Source organism: Scedosporium apiospermum (assembly GCF_000732125.1).
Source record: "Scedosporium apiospermum strain IHEM 14462 chromosome Unknown SEQ_SAPIO_0094, whole genome shotgun sequence".
NCBI classification, from domain to species: Eukaryota; Fungi; Ascomycota; class Sordariomycetes; order Microascales; family Microascaceae; genus Scedosporium; species Scedosporium apiospermum.
Genome location: NW_015971795.1, coordinates 74,258 through 89,200, shown reverse-complemented (window position 1 = coordinate 89,200; position 14,943 = coordinate 74,258). Strand labels below are relative to the sequence as shown.

At 50.5% G+C, this 14,943-nt stretch overlaps 1 protein-coding gene across 1 annotated transcript; it reads right to left on the bottom strand.

The window, feature by feature from the left end:
- Positions 1-3,351: 3,351 nt before the first annotated feature.
- SAPIO_CDS4712 (Major facilitator superfamily transporter) lies at positions 3,352-5,026 on the bottom strand (the record flags this gene model as incomplete). The annotated part of the gene is made up of 3 exons (XM_016787195.1): positions 3,352-4,545; positions 4,642-4,742; positions 4,825-5,026. The coding sequence occupies 3 exons, from the start codon at positions 5,024-5,026 to the stop codon at positions 3,352-3,354; spliced, it is 1,497 nt and encodes a 498-aa protein (XP_016643074.1).
- Between the last annotated feature and the right edge of the window lie 9,917 nt (positions 5,027-14,943).

The following is a 14,943-nucleotide window of genomic DNA, read 5'->3' as shown; positions in this document are numbered from 1 at the left end:
TTCTTTTTCCCAAGCGCCAAGATGTCGCTGATTATTGAGTGAAAAAGGTAGAAGTCAGGCCTGCCTGCAGTGGTGCGGTAGCTCTCGCTCCGAATGTAATGGAGTCTTAGTCTTGGGAGCTAAATCTTCCCTCGCATGTATGAGGGGGAGTCAATGCAACCCTGAACATCACCACTTGTCACAATCGAGAAAGGTGTGTTTCGTGTGGCGCAGGTGTCCGTGGTCCAATTTCAACCCACAGGCGCAGAAGATCCCTTTTCGTTGTTAGAATGCCTCTACGGCCCAGAGGCATATCATCGATATCTCAATATACGAAGTAAATGAGATAGTAGCTCTGGGATCTTTTGGCCATCTCTGCCTGAATACGAAGTAACGTAAGACCCAATGCCCAACGCTCTCTACAGAAGTGGAAAGGAGTTTGGAAGGAGTGCCAGAGACAATCATTACAGCCACCTCACCCACCCGGACCCGGTAACCTGACTGTTAAGTTTGGCGATGATCATCTCCTGAGTCTTCTAGATGACCCAGATCCGGCCGATTCCGAAACACCTTTCCAAAGGGAACTTTTGCTAACCTGGAAGTGCGTGAGCGACGACCACCAGACGCAATCACAGAGTATGAAGGGTTTCGGGTCTCTACTGGGGCCATGGGAGTCTACAGCGATAAGGGTCCATTGTCATAGCATCCCACAGACCATTAAATTTAATTTCTCTGGCTCTGCGTCTTGCAAGCTAGAAGTGTCCTTGTTCGTCGGGGATAGAGATCATCACACTTTGATGTCGTCAGGATATGTACATCAAGTCGTACCCCTAGGCTGATCAGATTGAGCCCGTTCGTAGAAGCCCGGGCTCTGAGAATGCACCGGGTAGACGTCTTGGATAGTACGGGAAGAGTAGAACTCGAGGTTTCATAGTAAAGAGGGTACGGGCTTTCGGAGACATAGGATTATGGAGGGACCGCGATGAGAGTAATTCTAGTGATGGCGATTTTGTCCAATAATTAATATTGGCTCCTCGGCGGCATTACTCTTCCTAGCTTTAACATCATACACAACGTTGGCATCGGCTCCCCCATGGCTCTTCTCGACGACGGAGCTTCTTCCAGGACACTGGATTGGTGGGCTTTGTTGCGTGTTAGCCTGAATGGACTGATAAAATAGTAATAAAACGACCGATGCTTGATGAGGAGATGGTGGGGCTGTGGTATTAACACACGCAATTTCTCCCATTGTTCGCTGGACTTCTTAGTTGACCAGTCTTTGGTCTCTCTACTGCGAGGCCCGGATATCGCCGTCACCAAAGAGCTTGAAACTTTCTTATTGTTCGGATGACCTGGTCCTCGGCGTGTCTAAGAATGTTAAAGAGCTGCCTGGGCGGGGGCATTTGGTCTTCCAAACTCACTCATTGACGGAAGAAGAGAACCCACTAGAGAGACAACGATGAGAGTCCTCCAACCTCCAGCTTAACCGGGTTATTTACCAAGGGCGTACGGCCGGCGTACCTAGTGACCCAGCAGGGACTTCGTCGGGTCTTGAAGAGTTCGGCGGCCATCCACCACGGAGTGGCAGTCTCATGCCACCTGGTGCATAAGTAGAGAAGTAGTTTCTGGGAGTGTGGAATGACAGGCACGAATAATGCCACCCGTCCGCCGGGCATACATTCGACCTTCCTCCTTGGACGTGAACCTGACCATTCCGTTCTCGTTTCCAGGACGAATAGCGCAAAGCCTAACGACTGCTGCTGGTCCATGGTCCATGGGCTAAGCTTAGCAGAAATTCATCGCCCCAAGGACAGTACGTTCCCACAGCCATGTTTTTCAAGGAAGTAAAACCGACAGATTCAAAATGAACCTTTTCAACCATATTACAGACTGGAGAATTAGGGATGCACCAGCCTCGGAACTCGGGCTGTATTTTTAGATCTCTCTATGACGGCCGTTCGCCTCCCTACGCCCCGTTCAGTGGCATCCCTGAGTTGGACGTGCCAGAGATCAATTTTCCGCCATCACAGAGGCAAGGATTCACTTTTTTCAAATGCCCCAAGGATCACATAGGTCTCACAAGGCCCAATCGGGGACCCAAAGACCAAGTGGAGATGTTTGGTTGACTCTGGTTGACTCTGGGGTGCGCAACTGCATCCGTCGGCGCATACGTATTATGATGCCGGATGCATGCGGTAGGTTGCAGACCGTAGGGCAAACTAACGTCACCCGATACTAAAACTGCAGACTGCACGGACAGAGGCAAAAAATCCCAACCGTTGACACGATTCGTGCTAGTGCATCTTCATTTTCAGCCGTCTCAACCAACGCCACGACGTTATGGCTGCTCTTTGTGGGGCTTCTCCCCGATCCGCCACAACTGAAGAAGAGCACACGCAAATGGCACTCTTGAATCATTCTGTAGACAGCCGCTATCACGGATCGCCCGACGGCATGTCAGAGTTGGATCTAGAATGAATCAATCGACTATGGGGTGCTGGAAGGGCGCAGGCGACAATCATCAAGATTCAAGACCCCCGGCTCGGGCATCCAATGAACCTCCACGCCGCGTCACGATGATGAGACAGGGCTAACAAAACCTTTTATCATTTATTTACTTATTCCTTCAAGTGAATAGTCAAATCAGGCGACGTGAGAATTGACCCCGTTGAGTCCAGCACAGCTGAAAGTCCAAAAGTGCGATCCAGGAGCATCGAGAAGGGGAGAGTACGAACCCCGATATCTCCAAAGGGAATTCGTTAAATGCTTAAATAAAAGTGATAATTCAGCATTTGCATCAAAGTCAGGTCTATCTGCGACAGAGTATTTGGCCTAATCAAGGTTTGCATTGCATTTATCGTCCTTTAATGGATATCTGATTAAAAGAATATGTCCAGTCCCAATTGCCAAAGCCGCGACCCAAGTTCCAACGAACAGCCTGAAATATAGGCTAAGATCTCGTCCTCACAACCGCGCGGGGATGGGATTTTCTATCTCGAGAAAAGAAAAAGGAAAAGCATTGAGTAGAGTAATCGAAGAAGGTTGAAAAAAAAAAAGGAAAAGAGGATATGTTCATTCTATAGTCGACTCTAGTCTTCTCTAGCGTGCACTGCCCTACCCATGTTATATATACCAGCAGTTTCCGTTGAACAATAGTTATTGTGATGAATTTGATCATGCCCGATTTCTCAAGTCATTAATCATCCCCAGCACGCTGCTGCTGCCAGTTTTTTTTTTGGGGTTCCGAGAACAACAAAGGCATAAAAGATTAACAAAAGAGAAGAAAAACAGAGACGAAAAAAGACCAGTTAACCGCGCAACGTGTATATAAGACCCACACACACAGAAACGCCCTGAGAGTTGCTCGCACACTTAGACGGAGAATCGGAACCTGGGGCTCTCCTCACCCATGGCCTCGATCTCCTCGTCGGTCTTGCCCTCCATGAGGTGGTCGAACTTGCCCTCATCGCGGAGCTTGTTGATGCGCTTGAAGTGCAGGTGAAGAACGAGGTTGATAGCGAAGGAGACGGCCAACATGCCAATGCAGACGGCATAGCCAACCGTGAACTCCGGGGCCCACTTGTTGGCGAAGAGGAAGGGGGAGGCAATGCCAGAAGAGTTACCGAAGGTAAGGTGCATACCGGTGGCGAAGGCGCGCTTGCCGTAGCGGGGGTTATTGGTGGGGACCCAGGCGAAGGCGATACCGGGCGAGACGAAGATACCGACGGCGACGAAGAAGGTGCCTGCGTAGGACACAGCGGAGCCCTTGTTGGCGAGAAGCATAGCGTATCCGACCATGGAGACAACGATGCCGCCCATGATGAACGGGCCGCGTTGCTGGGTCTTATCACTGTACCAGGCGCAGAGGACGTAGACAACCGCGCCGACGAAGTAGACGGGGACAGTCAGGGCCTGGACCTCAGCAGCGGACCAGTGGCCGATACCCTTGATAATGGTGGGGAGGAAGACGACGAAGGAATACAGCATAGTGAGCATAGGGAAGAGGGCGAGACAGTTAGCCCAGGTCTTCCAGTCCTTGATGCCATCGATGACATCCTGCTTAACCATGTTGTGAAGGTTGTGGGCTTTGCCGATCTGCTGGTGGTGGATCTTCTTAAGAATCTGCCTATCCTCCTCGCTGAGGCACTTGGCAGTGTCGGGGCTGTTGGGTAGAACGAACGGAATGACGAGGCCTGTGAGAACAGTGGGGACACCCTCGATTACGATGATCCATCGCCACGCGCGCCATCCGCCAGCATGGTCCATGAAGCTGATGCCATAGGCCAGGAGACCACCAATAAAACCCGCAGCAGCAGCTGTGGCGTAGAAGAAGGAGATACGAAGAGCGAGCGTCTTTCGGCCGTAGAACATGGAAAGGTACAGGACGACACCGGGGAAGAAACCGGCCTCGGACAAGCCGAGAATAAGACGGCAGGCAACGAGTCCACCAAGGTTCTGAACGAAGGCGCTAAAGGTGGAGACTAGGCCCCAGGCGATGGTCAAACCGGCGAGGTACCGAGCGGGATGGAGACGCTTGATAATCATGTTCGAAGGAGCTTCGAACAGCTATGGGTTCAAAACAGTCAGTCATGCGGAAAGAGAGAAGGGGGAGTGCACTTGGCCTTGTCAACAACCGGGGGAAAGATGCGCTCGGAAACTTACACAGTAGGTGACGAAAAGCAGAGAGACGGCCAGCTGGAACTCATTGCCCTTGAGCTTCAAGTCACTCTCGAGACCGAACAGACGAGCATTTCCGATGTTGACTGGACAGGGAAAAAAAAAAAAAAAAGTCAGCTTGGCCATCGGAGGAGGGGGTGGACTACGGATTCCTTTGAAGAAACGTACCTCGATCCATCATGTTGTTGAGATAGACCCACATAATCATGGGGACGATGCGAATGTCGAGCTTCCTGGTGACCCTCCTGACGGCGACGGGATCGAGGACCTCAGAATCAGCGGCATGGGGGGCGGATTCGATCTCGCCGACGCCGGACGACGAGTCCCAGGCTTGACCGGCGGTCTTTTTCTCGTTTTCGTGTGTCGACATTGCTGTTGTGGTGCACAAGTCTTTTTTTGTCGTGGTTGGAAGACTGAAAAACCGAAGAGAGATATAGTTTTGGAGGTGGGTTGTCCTGCCTCTTTATATAAAAGAGAGAAACCGAAAAGAAGTGAAACTTGGTGGGGGGTGCGGAACTGGACCGGGGGACTGGAGATGAAAGAAGAAAGAAGAAAAAGGTCTCGGAACCTTTTCCTTTTGTATCAAATTATTTTTAGGTGGAGCAAGGAATGGAAGGGTAGGGAAGGGAAGGAAGGACCCAGAGAAGTGCTGATGTGCAGTGCTGCTGGTTGCAAGGGATGATGGAGGGGGGAAGAAACAAATTGCAACGGAGGCGGATGGGGCGTTTAAAAAGACCGAGACAGCGTCTGTATGTCGCTCTGTGATCTTGCGGCTATCCTTCGGCTGAGAGCAGAAAGGATCAACGGATAAAAGCAATGACAAGAGATGTGGGATACATTGGTTCGTGAGGAAGAGGCGTGAAGAGAGAGGTGTGAGAGGTGTGAGAGGCGTGGAGAGAGAGAGAGAGACGTCGGAATGAAGCCAAATCGGGCCGCACCCCCGTTCCTCCCGGTGGGTCAGTCACTTAACTCCCACTCCCCGTGTCTTGTCCCTCTCTTCCCCAGCCGGGGAAACTGGGTTTGGGTCGCAGTACTAGGTTAACGGACTCGCAGGAAAGGATGGGGCGAAATGGGGCAGATGGGGCTAGGATGGGGCAAAGTGCTATGTTAGAGATGGGGGGAGGGGGGTCGCGAGACGTGGACAGGGAACATGGACATGGTCAAGGACATGGATAGACAAGGATGGACAAGGATGATGGGTGTGGGGATATGGATACGGGACGAAAGGAAGTTTCTTTTTTGGAATTTGGGATACTCAGATTCGAACGAGATTTCTCTCAGGGTGTGGGTGTGGGTGTGTGCGTACGTTGCGCAGTGTACGTGCAGGAGTGGGAGGCAAAGGAAATCTCATCTTCTCAAAAATCTCAGTCCTACCTTGCGGGCAGGTTGAGGAAGCACGCACGAATGATGCATTTGGCGACCTGCGCTGCGATGCGCCCAAGCCACGGCCACCGGGCATGAGTCGCCAAAGAACGCTCAAAATGCCAAATGGCAATTGGCTCCGGAGGAGCAGAAGGAGTGAAGATGGTTCGTGATTATCCACCGCGAATGCTCCGTCCCTCTCGACTTGCATCCGCTCGTGCTGCTTCTGCTGCTGCTGCGTCTTCTTCCCACATCTCATTCTTGGTCCCGGCTGGCTAACAATGGTTGAACAGTGTCACCATGTCGTCTCACATCTCACTGATTCGAGATGCCGCCAGGGTGGCGCACACGAAATGTCGGGAAAAGGATACGAACAGACGAAGAGCTATGCAAAAACTATTACAAGCCATGGGCAGGAACGCAGGGTCGGAAAGGACGAGTCTGGGAGTACTTCGTACGATGGTGGTCACGCCGGCCCTGTCAAGTTTACCATGTGTCCGCTGTGGAGCTGCACTAAACTACACTTCTCTCTCCGCAGTGGGCAGTTCATGGGAGCATGAGTTTATGGTTAATGAAACGGAACGTACTAATACCTGCGCACTAGTTTAGTACTAAGTGGACTTCGACAGGGGAGAGGGGGGAAAGGGAACGGGAATGGGAAATCGAAAGAGAAGAGAAGGGGATACTTGGATCTGGGAATGAAGGATGGAGAATGGGGAAATAGTAGTTGGTCCCAGCTCTGTCGTCGTTCATTCTCTCCCATTTGCCTGGTCCAAAATACGGAGTGTTTATTTGCCAAGCTAAAAAAGTAACATTGAGCCAAGCACGCGAATCATGCATCCTTCATATTGTGATGCTACCCGCAAGGGCCAAGGTCAGGTCAGGTTGAACGCCATTCATCATTCATCCCTATCCCTTGGCGCCGCCAAGCCCAACGTAGCCAAGCCCTTTCCCCAAAGAGCCAGGCCGCGTTTTTGTGGTTCATGTTTCCTTTTTTTTTTTTTTTTTCGTTTTATTTTTTGGGGTTTCTATTCGGAGGATAATATCTCTGCCAAGGGACGGGTCAAAAAGGCAGGAATGGAAAAAAAATAAAAAAAAATAAAAAAATAAAAATAAAAAAAATAAAAAAAAAAATTAAAAAAAAAAGGAAGTTTTATTCTTCGGTTTATATCCTCCCTCCGAGTTATACCAAATTTTTATTTATGTCTTCCGTGGCCTCCCGCTCCGATCATTACGGGATTGAGTCAACCGCATCGCACAAGCTCGGGTCGGTGAGCCCCAAGTCATCTCGTCTGCGAAGTACATCGCCCGCTCCACAGTACTTTCGCGTATACTTTGTACTCGGTAATCTGCGAAAAGTACGTTCTTTGTATGGTCGCATCCCTCCCCCAGGTTCCCTGCAATATGGTGGGTGGCGCCCCCTTCTGTCCTTGTTCCCCGGCGTCGCCCGCCCCGAGTGAACCAGATCTCCTTTTTTCTCCTCCTCCGGTATTGCATCTATTATCATACCGCCACCCAATACATGCATCTACATCAGGCAGGGACAATCACCCGTCTTTTTAAGCCTCCACGGCAAAGTAATCTAGATAAACGGAATGTGGAGGTAGATTCGCCCGCCCGAAGTGGTGGATACACCGAGATAGACTCAGCGGGTAAAGATGGAGAAATGGAGAACTGGAGACTTGCCAATCCCGTTCTTCTGGTTTAGCGCATTCGCATTTGACTTGTTCAAAGTAATTATTTTGTCGCATACCATCTGCAAATAAGACCAATATTACTCGGTCACGCAAGATTAGCTCACGGGCGGCCGCGTCCATATCTCAGGTGGGGAGGAGACGACGAGAGGGGAAAAGAATTTGCGCTGATCTTCTCCTTTCCGAGCGCAAAGACACCACGTATTTTCGTACTACTGCATCGTTACTTCGTAAAAACAACGAACTATTGAGGGAGCACAAAGAACAAAATTATAATTCCTGATGGTGGTGGAGTGCACCGAATGAAAGGATACACCGAAGAGGAGCAGAAAAAAAAAAAAAAAAAAAAAAAAAAAAAAAAAGAACAAGAAGAAGAAGAAAAGAACTGAAACGGCGGCCACGTTGGCGTGGCCCGCCTTGCCTCCTACTCTACAGCGAACACACCCCCGTATGCCCCCTCATCTTGGCGTTGCGAGTTCGAAAGTACAGATGCATAGGATTACAGGTACAACAGGTACTTTTGTTGCTGTTTAGAACAGAAAAATAAGGCCAGATCCTGCATTCCACACACCCAATGAGAAGGTCATGCGGGCGCAAGATGGGCAATTTGGATCTGATCTCACAAATAGGTTGCAAGTGGCGAGCGGTGTACCATTCCTGCTTCTCCTCGCAGGAAAGTGACTTGGCTTCGGAGAGATGCGACAGTGGACTGGGCTGCGCATACCGCAATGGGCTGGTGCAGCGCACGAAGGAGGGTAGGAGAAAGGCAGAGACAGGGCCACGAACGGTTAGTAGCTGAACTTGGCCATGTGGCATTTCGCCGAATAAGCCCATCTCCAGTGGTCCAACTTAAGATTGCTGCATTCTTCGAGATTCGCGACGTCCTGATTGGTCTGTCTCTGGTTCGATCTGCGTCCCCATGGGCCATGGACAATTTTGTACAAGTTACGAAGTGACTTCGTATGGAAAAAGGAGCGAGACCAAGGAGAGACCAACTCTAAAATGAAAAGACCTCGCAGTGATTGGCCGGACGAGAGGCGATCATACAATTGGACTTGGCCACTAACTGTAAAAAGCTGACATGCCCCCGGACAGGACAGGACCAGGCACCTGGGTAGCATTGAAACACTCTGGGGGAGGAGGAAAAGAGGAAAGGCGGAGAGAGACTACGGGAGGAGGGGAAATGGGGAAATGGGGAGGCGAATACAAAATAGGAATAAAATGGAGAATAAAATGGAGCATAAAATGGGGCATAACATGGGGCAATGCGACATATATGTCCATACAAAGTGCGCAGCTTGGTTAATTAAATTATTTAAATGTAACAAACGCGGTCCAGAGTCTTGGTATCTTTCGAGGGACATAAAATTATATCATTTGCGAGTCAAAATCGTGATATAATCGAATCGCGACGAAATATAGCCCGTAGGTGTTTTAAGTCCAAGCACCGAGACCGACACATCCTGGCGTCACCAGGTCCGAGTCCGAGACTAAGACCGCTTCTTGCACACAGCCGGATTTCTAGAAGACCAAGAACCGCTTCTGCCCAGCTTCGAAGCCACATGGCTCGGAGGAGCATCCCCTGCCTGGGATGCCTGGTCAAGCCGGGTGGCTGCATCCGCCAAGCAACACCACGAGTCTTGGACAGACACACTCTCCTCTCTCACACACACACACACACACACACAGACACAGACACAGACACAGAGAGAACGCACACCCCCGCCCCTTGTCATTGTTCCCAATCCCACGCAGCCTTCCATTTTGCTTTCTCTCTTCTATCCTCTCCCCTTATTTGTTCTAGTGTCTGCTTGGCACTGCGGCATTGTGCCATTCTCTTCAAAACGATTGGGCATCCCCCCCCCTCGTCGAATCCGTAGAACCGACGCCGGTCAAAGGGAGCACGTGGGCGTTGTAAGGATGGCGGCAGGACACTTTATCTTTTTTTGGTCTCCCTGGGAAGATGTTCGCCCGGATGCCAGCAGGGCCCTGTCGGTAGATGCCCGCGTGGCCTCTCCGGTCTTGGGAAGCTTCTCCCGAGTTTTATAGCGTAGTGTATTACTACACTAGTGCAGGACTCGGCCACGCGCCCGTGGGCATTGACGTTGAGCCCTTTTTTTTTCCGCTTGGCACTTCGGAACACGGACGTTCTACGATGCGAAAGAAGGAGAAGAATGAAAAAAAATTGAGGGAAATATGCAGTGTGATGCCATGCTAGAAGCCGCACACCATAGCCGTCGAATCTCCCCTCCCACTTCCCACCGACGTCTTGGTGTCGCAACCCTAACCGAGTCACGATTCACGAGTCACGACCGGCCCCTTCCTGTCAGCAACCAACAATATTATTGCCGTGAATGGAAGAGGATTTCTCCACTGCAACTAAACTACACAGGTACAGTCTTAGGTTTGCATCGGCCCACCGGACGCGTCAAAAGAAAAAAAGCTCTCAAATAAAAACGCTCGTCAGTTGCCAAGGCCGGGGTCGAGTGGGGTGCGAGAGGGAGAAAGACTGGGGTTAGATTAGAAAAAACCCGCTCTCCAGAGCCGAGACTCCAAGTCCAAATCCACTAGCGTCCACCATCTCTCGTTGCCCCGTACGAGTCCCCATTCAAATCGTGGAGTCGTGGAGCTGCACTACTTATTGCGGAGGCAAATCGTGGAGCCGCCGTGGAGCCGTGGAGACTCGGACCACAAAAAAAATCATGGAGAAAATCTGGAGAGAAAATCCGGGGTAAAAAGAAATGGTTTAACGATTTAATTACTACTAAAACCAGACAATGATCAACGCGATTCGGTCATTCCCCCCGCAAATCTGCAAGTAAAACCAACAGATTCTCTCGTTTCCCCCTTCGGCACCCCCAAATTAAACTATTTAGTGGATCTTAGTGGAGCGCGGTTTCGGACATGTCCAGCTTAAAATGACCACTAAAATGGCCTGACACATTTTCCTATCTCGTACAAGGATGCCTGAGCTTCAGCCACATGGAGGGAAGCTATTTGATCTAAGATGCTCCCCCTCGTGCAGAAATCTCGCCATCTGCGGTCGTATCGAGTTCTAGAAATCCGCTAGTGTCGCGGAATGCTCACAAGGGCATCCCCCCTCAGCTGCAAGCTACCACTAATTCGTCAACGCCACAAATCCGTAGGATTCCAACCCTGGCGAACCAAAAGGACGGAGTTGACGAAAGGAAACCACACGAGGTAAATGCAAGACCTGCCCGAGTATACCCAGCAGGGTGAAGGCATCTCGTCTTAGCATCGCAAGAAAACGAGGGAACCGGCAGGCGCTTTGACAAGGGGTAGCGTTATCAACCAAGGTTTCGTTCGCGAAAAGCTTCTCGTAATGACATCGAAGCGAAGGATGCGGTGTAAACGATCTGCCGGCGCAACGGCACTCATGCATTGGGCTTGATTCTGAAGAATAGCTCAGATGCAATGCCGGGTTATCAATGTTGGCAGGCCACGAGGCCCAAGGAAGCCCACGAGAGAGCCACGAGGGAGCCACGAGGCAAGAACAAACACTAATTCGACGACATGCTTGAGCTAGATCTACCTCGGTTAGACAACGTCTTATACTGCACGCAGTCTCACCCACCTAGTTCTGCTTGCATCAGTTCATGTATCTCGTTCAATATCGCGCCTACCACTCATATCACAGCCGATTTGTCTATCGCAAACTCAAGATGTCCCCTCATATGTAGGCCTAAGATCAAGGTCTGACAAGCCTGACCTCGATAGAAGAGAAGTTGAGGTTAGCGCAGCAAGAATCCGACTCGTACACTCTATAATCGCCCATCGCACGGCGAGTCGTGACTAGCTTTGTATGTCATGATAATCTAGGCTCCGTGTCGGATACGTCTCTTCTCCACCCCCAGAAAACCCCATAGTGGAGAAATCTGGGCTCAGGTCCAAGGTTGCAACCAGATGTGATTTACCCCGCTTCTTGCGAAAAAACGACGAGTGCGGAAAGCGCAGTATCTTCGGCGGTGGATACCACAGAGCGAGATCTCAAGATCTCTGTGCCCTCTTGGCCGAGCCAAATGGCGGAGTCGTCCCAGAAGATACCAAAAATGTGTGACATCCTGTCGAGATACCCCACCTCGTTTCTGGGAAGAAAGGGCCCCCCGTCCACCCGTCCACATGGTCGAGGACAAACAACCCCCTTGTCGGCCCCCCCTCCCCCATGATCCATCCCTAGCTTCCCCGTCGATAATAGCTTGGTGACTATTTCGGGCCACACCCCTATCTAGTACGAAGTACCAGTAATATCCCGCAACCCTTGGTAGCATCGCGCGAGATGCCCTGGTCTGGCATACCTCGTAGGGGCAGGGGCATCAGGAAAGACGAAACCCCCCTGCTGGAGTTTATCCTCGGGTATGTCGAGTCTTCACGTCCGGGCTAACGGGATGAAAAGCCGTTGAGATCGCGAAACTGACCTTCCTGTTCTCGCGATCTTTCAGCTTTCAAGGGATACTTTTTTTTTCCCGGATTTTTAGCATGGTGGCTCGAGGCCTAGGTCAACCTTGTCGGAGGCATAGAATAATATGTGGTTCGCTGGACATTCTCACTTCTGCACTGCAAACGGCCCCTACGGCAACATGATTGGCTGATTTTTCGAATTATATGGATGAGTCTTGAGGGATTCTCACGATCAGAACAGTCGACAGGCTGAGAACGCCACCAGACCTTTTCCCTTCTCTTTCTCCCCTCTTTTTTTTTTCGATTTTTCCCTTTCTTCTCAGATAAACCCGCGAATCGACGATCGCAGTCGCCACATGGCCATGGCGGTTATCAACGGACCGGGGTCGCCATTTGGTATTCACCCTCGTGGCAACTATCATCGTTCCAGATCCTGCATGGCCGCATGCACCCATTCAGCCATTCTTCTCAGAAGAGCTGAAAGCCGTTATTTTCTCGATAATGTTCCGTCCCACGTGCCCAGGTCTTGGCTGCCATGTGTCCGGTGCATCCCAAACTAGCATCCTACGAGTCTGACATGGCCGGTTCCCGACTTGGCACCTTCAGATGGCGCCCTGGCCCAAAAAGGGCAATGGCAGTTTTACCCCTCTTCGTTTCTATCGAAGTTAGAGACCAGTCTGGATCCCATACGAGAAAAAAAACCAGCAACTTCACCACCGCCCGAATCATGAATTTCTAAAGTGCCCGAAATGTCGGGTCATTCATATAACGTGCCCCATATCGTTCCCGTCCATCGTCTCATTTTTTGGCGAGATAGCATGTGACGAAAGGACAGACCGATCATGGGCTCGATCCCTCCTCTCGACATGTGAACATCAGGACCGAGTGCCTTGGCCTGGGCGGCTCCGTTTCCGAGGCCTCCTTATTATAATCTATGTTTTCAAAACTCGGAGGGCGAAATTCTGTGGCACCATCCATCTGATGATCTATTGATGTAAGTAAAATCGTTTCGGGACTTTAGTCTTAACTAAGATCTCCGAATATCCTTCGATTCACGAGGTGCCTTGTAACTGATTGTATGACAACATGATCTATAGCTTCGACCGATGACAGGACAGCGTATGGACACTTTACACGTGCTGAGAGAGCCGGGCTCATCACCGAGGAAAGGCCAGTCGAGATTCCACAGTCGCATGCTATGCAGCTAAAAGGCGGGAACGATGGCTATATTGCGTCGAACGGTTTGTTGGTTGTTCTCCTCCTTAGAACCAGTCACCGAACAGCCCACACATTCCCATGCGAACGAATATTGACGATTCCCAGTTCAGTTCTTGACCAAACCAGCTACCTTTGTCCTGCTCCAACCGATTCGAGTCTTCCGAGGCTTGCTCCTGCTGGGGTCTCTCGTCGAATCCGGCGTCTATTGCAATCGACGCATTTACGAGCATGCTACCGAGGAACGGATATACCATAGCTAACGTCGTGGCCTTCAGGACTGAAATTCCTATGGCGGCGGTATGCCTATTTGTTCGAGAGCAGTGCCCAGTTTCACCGAGAACATCCAAAACCCCATAACTCTGAAGTGAAGCCCCTTTCATCGTCACCGCTTCCATCATTGTTGCGTAGCCATGTCACGTAAGACGTCCTTCGAGCTCAAGGAACATACCACTCCACACCCAGACCGAATCTTGGTTGTCCTTCGGGCCAACCATGAAATCCTGTGGGCACTTGCTGTTGAGACAAACGACTCCCCTCTACCTTTGCCGGTTTCAGAAAGAAGGCATCAATAGTCTCTCCAAACTTCCAACCGGAGTGTTTATGACGAATTATTTCCGGTTATTTCCAATCCTAAGAGAAAGATCGTATCGTGGTGTCTACTAAGGACATAACACTTTGGCGGTGAGACAGAGATACATCCACGCATGGAGAGATGACCGTGTAAAGTTGTGTACCGTAGACCTAATGTCCCCATGTCGCGCCTCTGTAATCGGCCTTAGAACCAAATTGATTCGAGGCATATTTAAACCGTGAACCTTGAATCTCCCGAATCATGCAGACCTTTGTCATTGAACCAAAATGGTTTCGCGATGATTCTGCGCGGTGCTTTTCTAGACCGTTTCAACCGTTTGCGTGCGCGATGCAACTGAGAGCAGCTGATATCGCATGTCGTTGGAATAGAGAGAGGTATTTGGAATTGTGCATTCGCAGTGCTCACTTGCACAAGTCGTCGGTACGTAGTTCGAAGTCGAGTTGCAACTACAAAAATATACCATCGATCTCCGGTTCCTGGGATCAGTTCGAGTCTATACATCCACGATTCCATTTGGGCTCCCGTCGTTTCGGCGATGCTTGCCATTTTGCGGTGAGGGAAGTTTGACATGAGTTTTTGCATAGAGGATAGAAGACTATCAGCAGAATAAAATAAGAAAGGCTTATATCTTCCGAGCCTTTGTTTTCAAGAAGCGAAGATAAAGACAAGACACAAATTCGCGTCCACAGCTCGGCAAAGGATCAAAATTGCGCCAGTCTCGTATTGCTACTGCCCAGCGTATCGGGAAACCCAGATTCCCCTGCCTCGATGACGACCAGACCCAGGGTTCAGCAAGAAAAAAAAAATATGGAATAACATCCATCAATACTACCACCCACCCACGCCTTCACCCAAAGTCAGCCACTTAGGTCCAGAAGGGCAAAATTGCTAAAAACCCTCCTCGTTGATATTTCCTCGTTGGCGTTACTTTCCATCCACTTGTCATTCGGGGTAGTCAGGGTAGCCATCTGCAGACTTACCACCGCGGTCCGTCGGCACCGC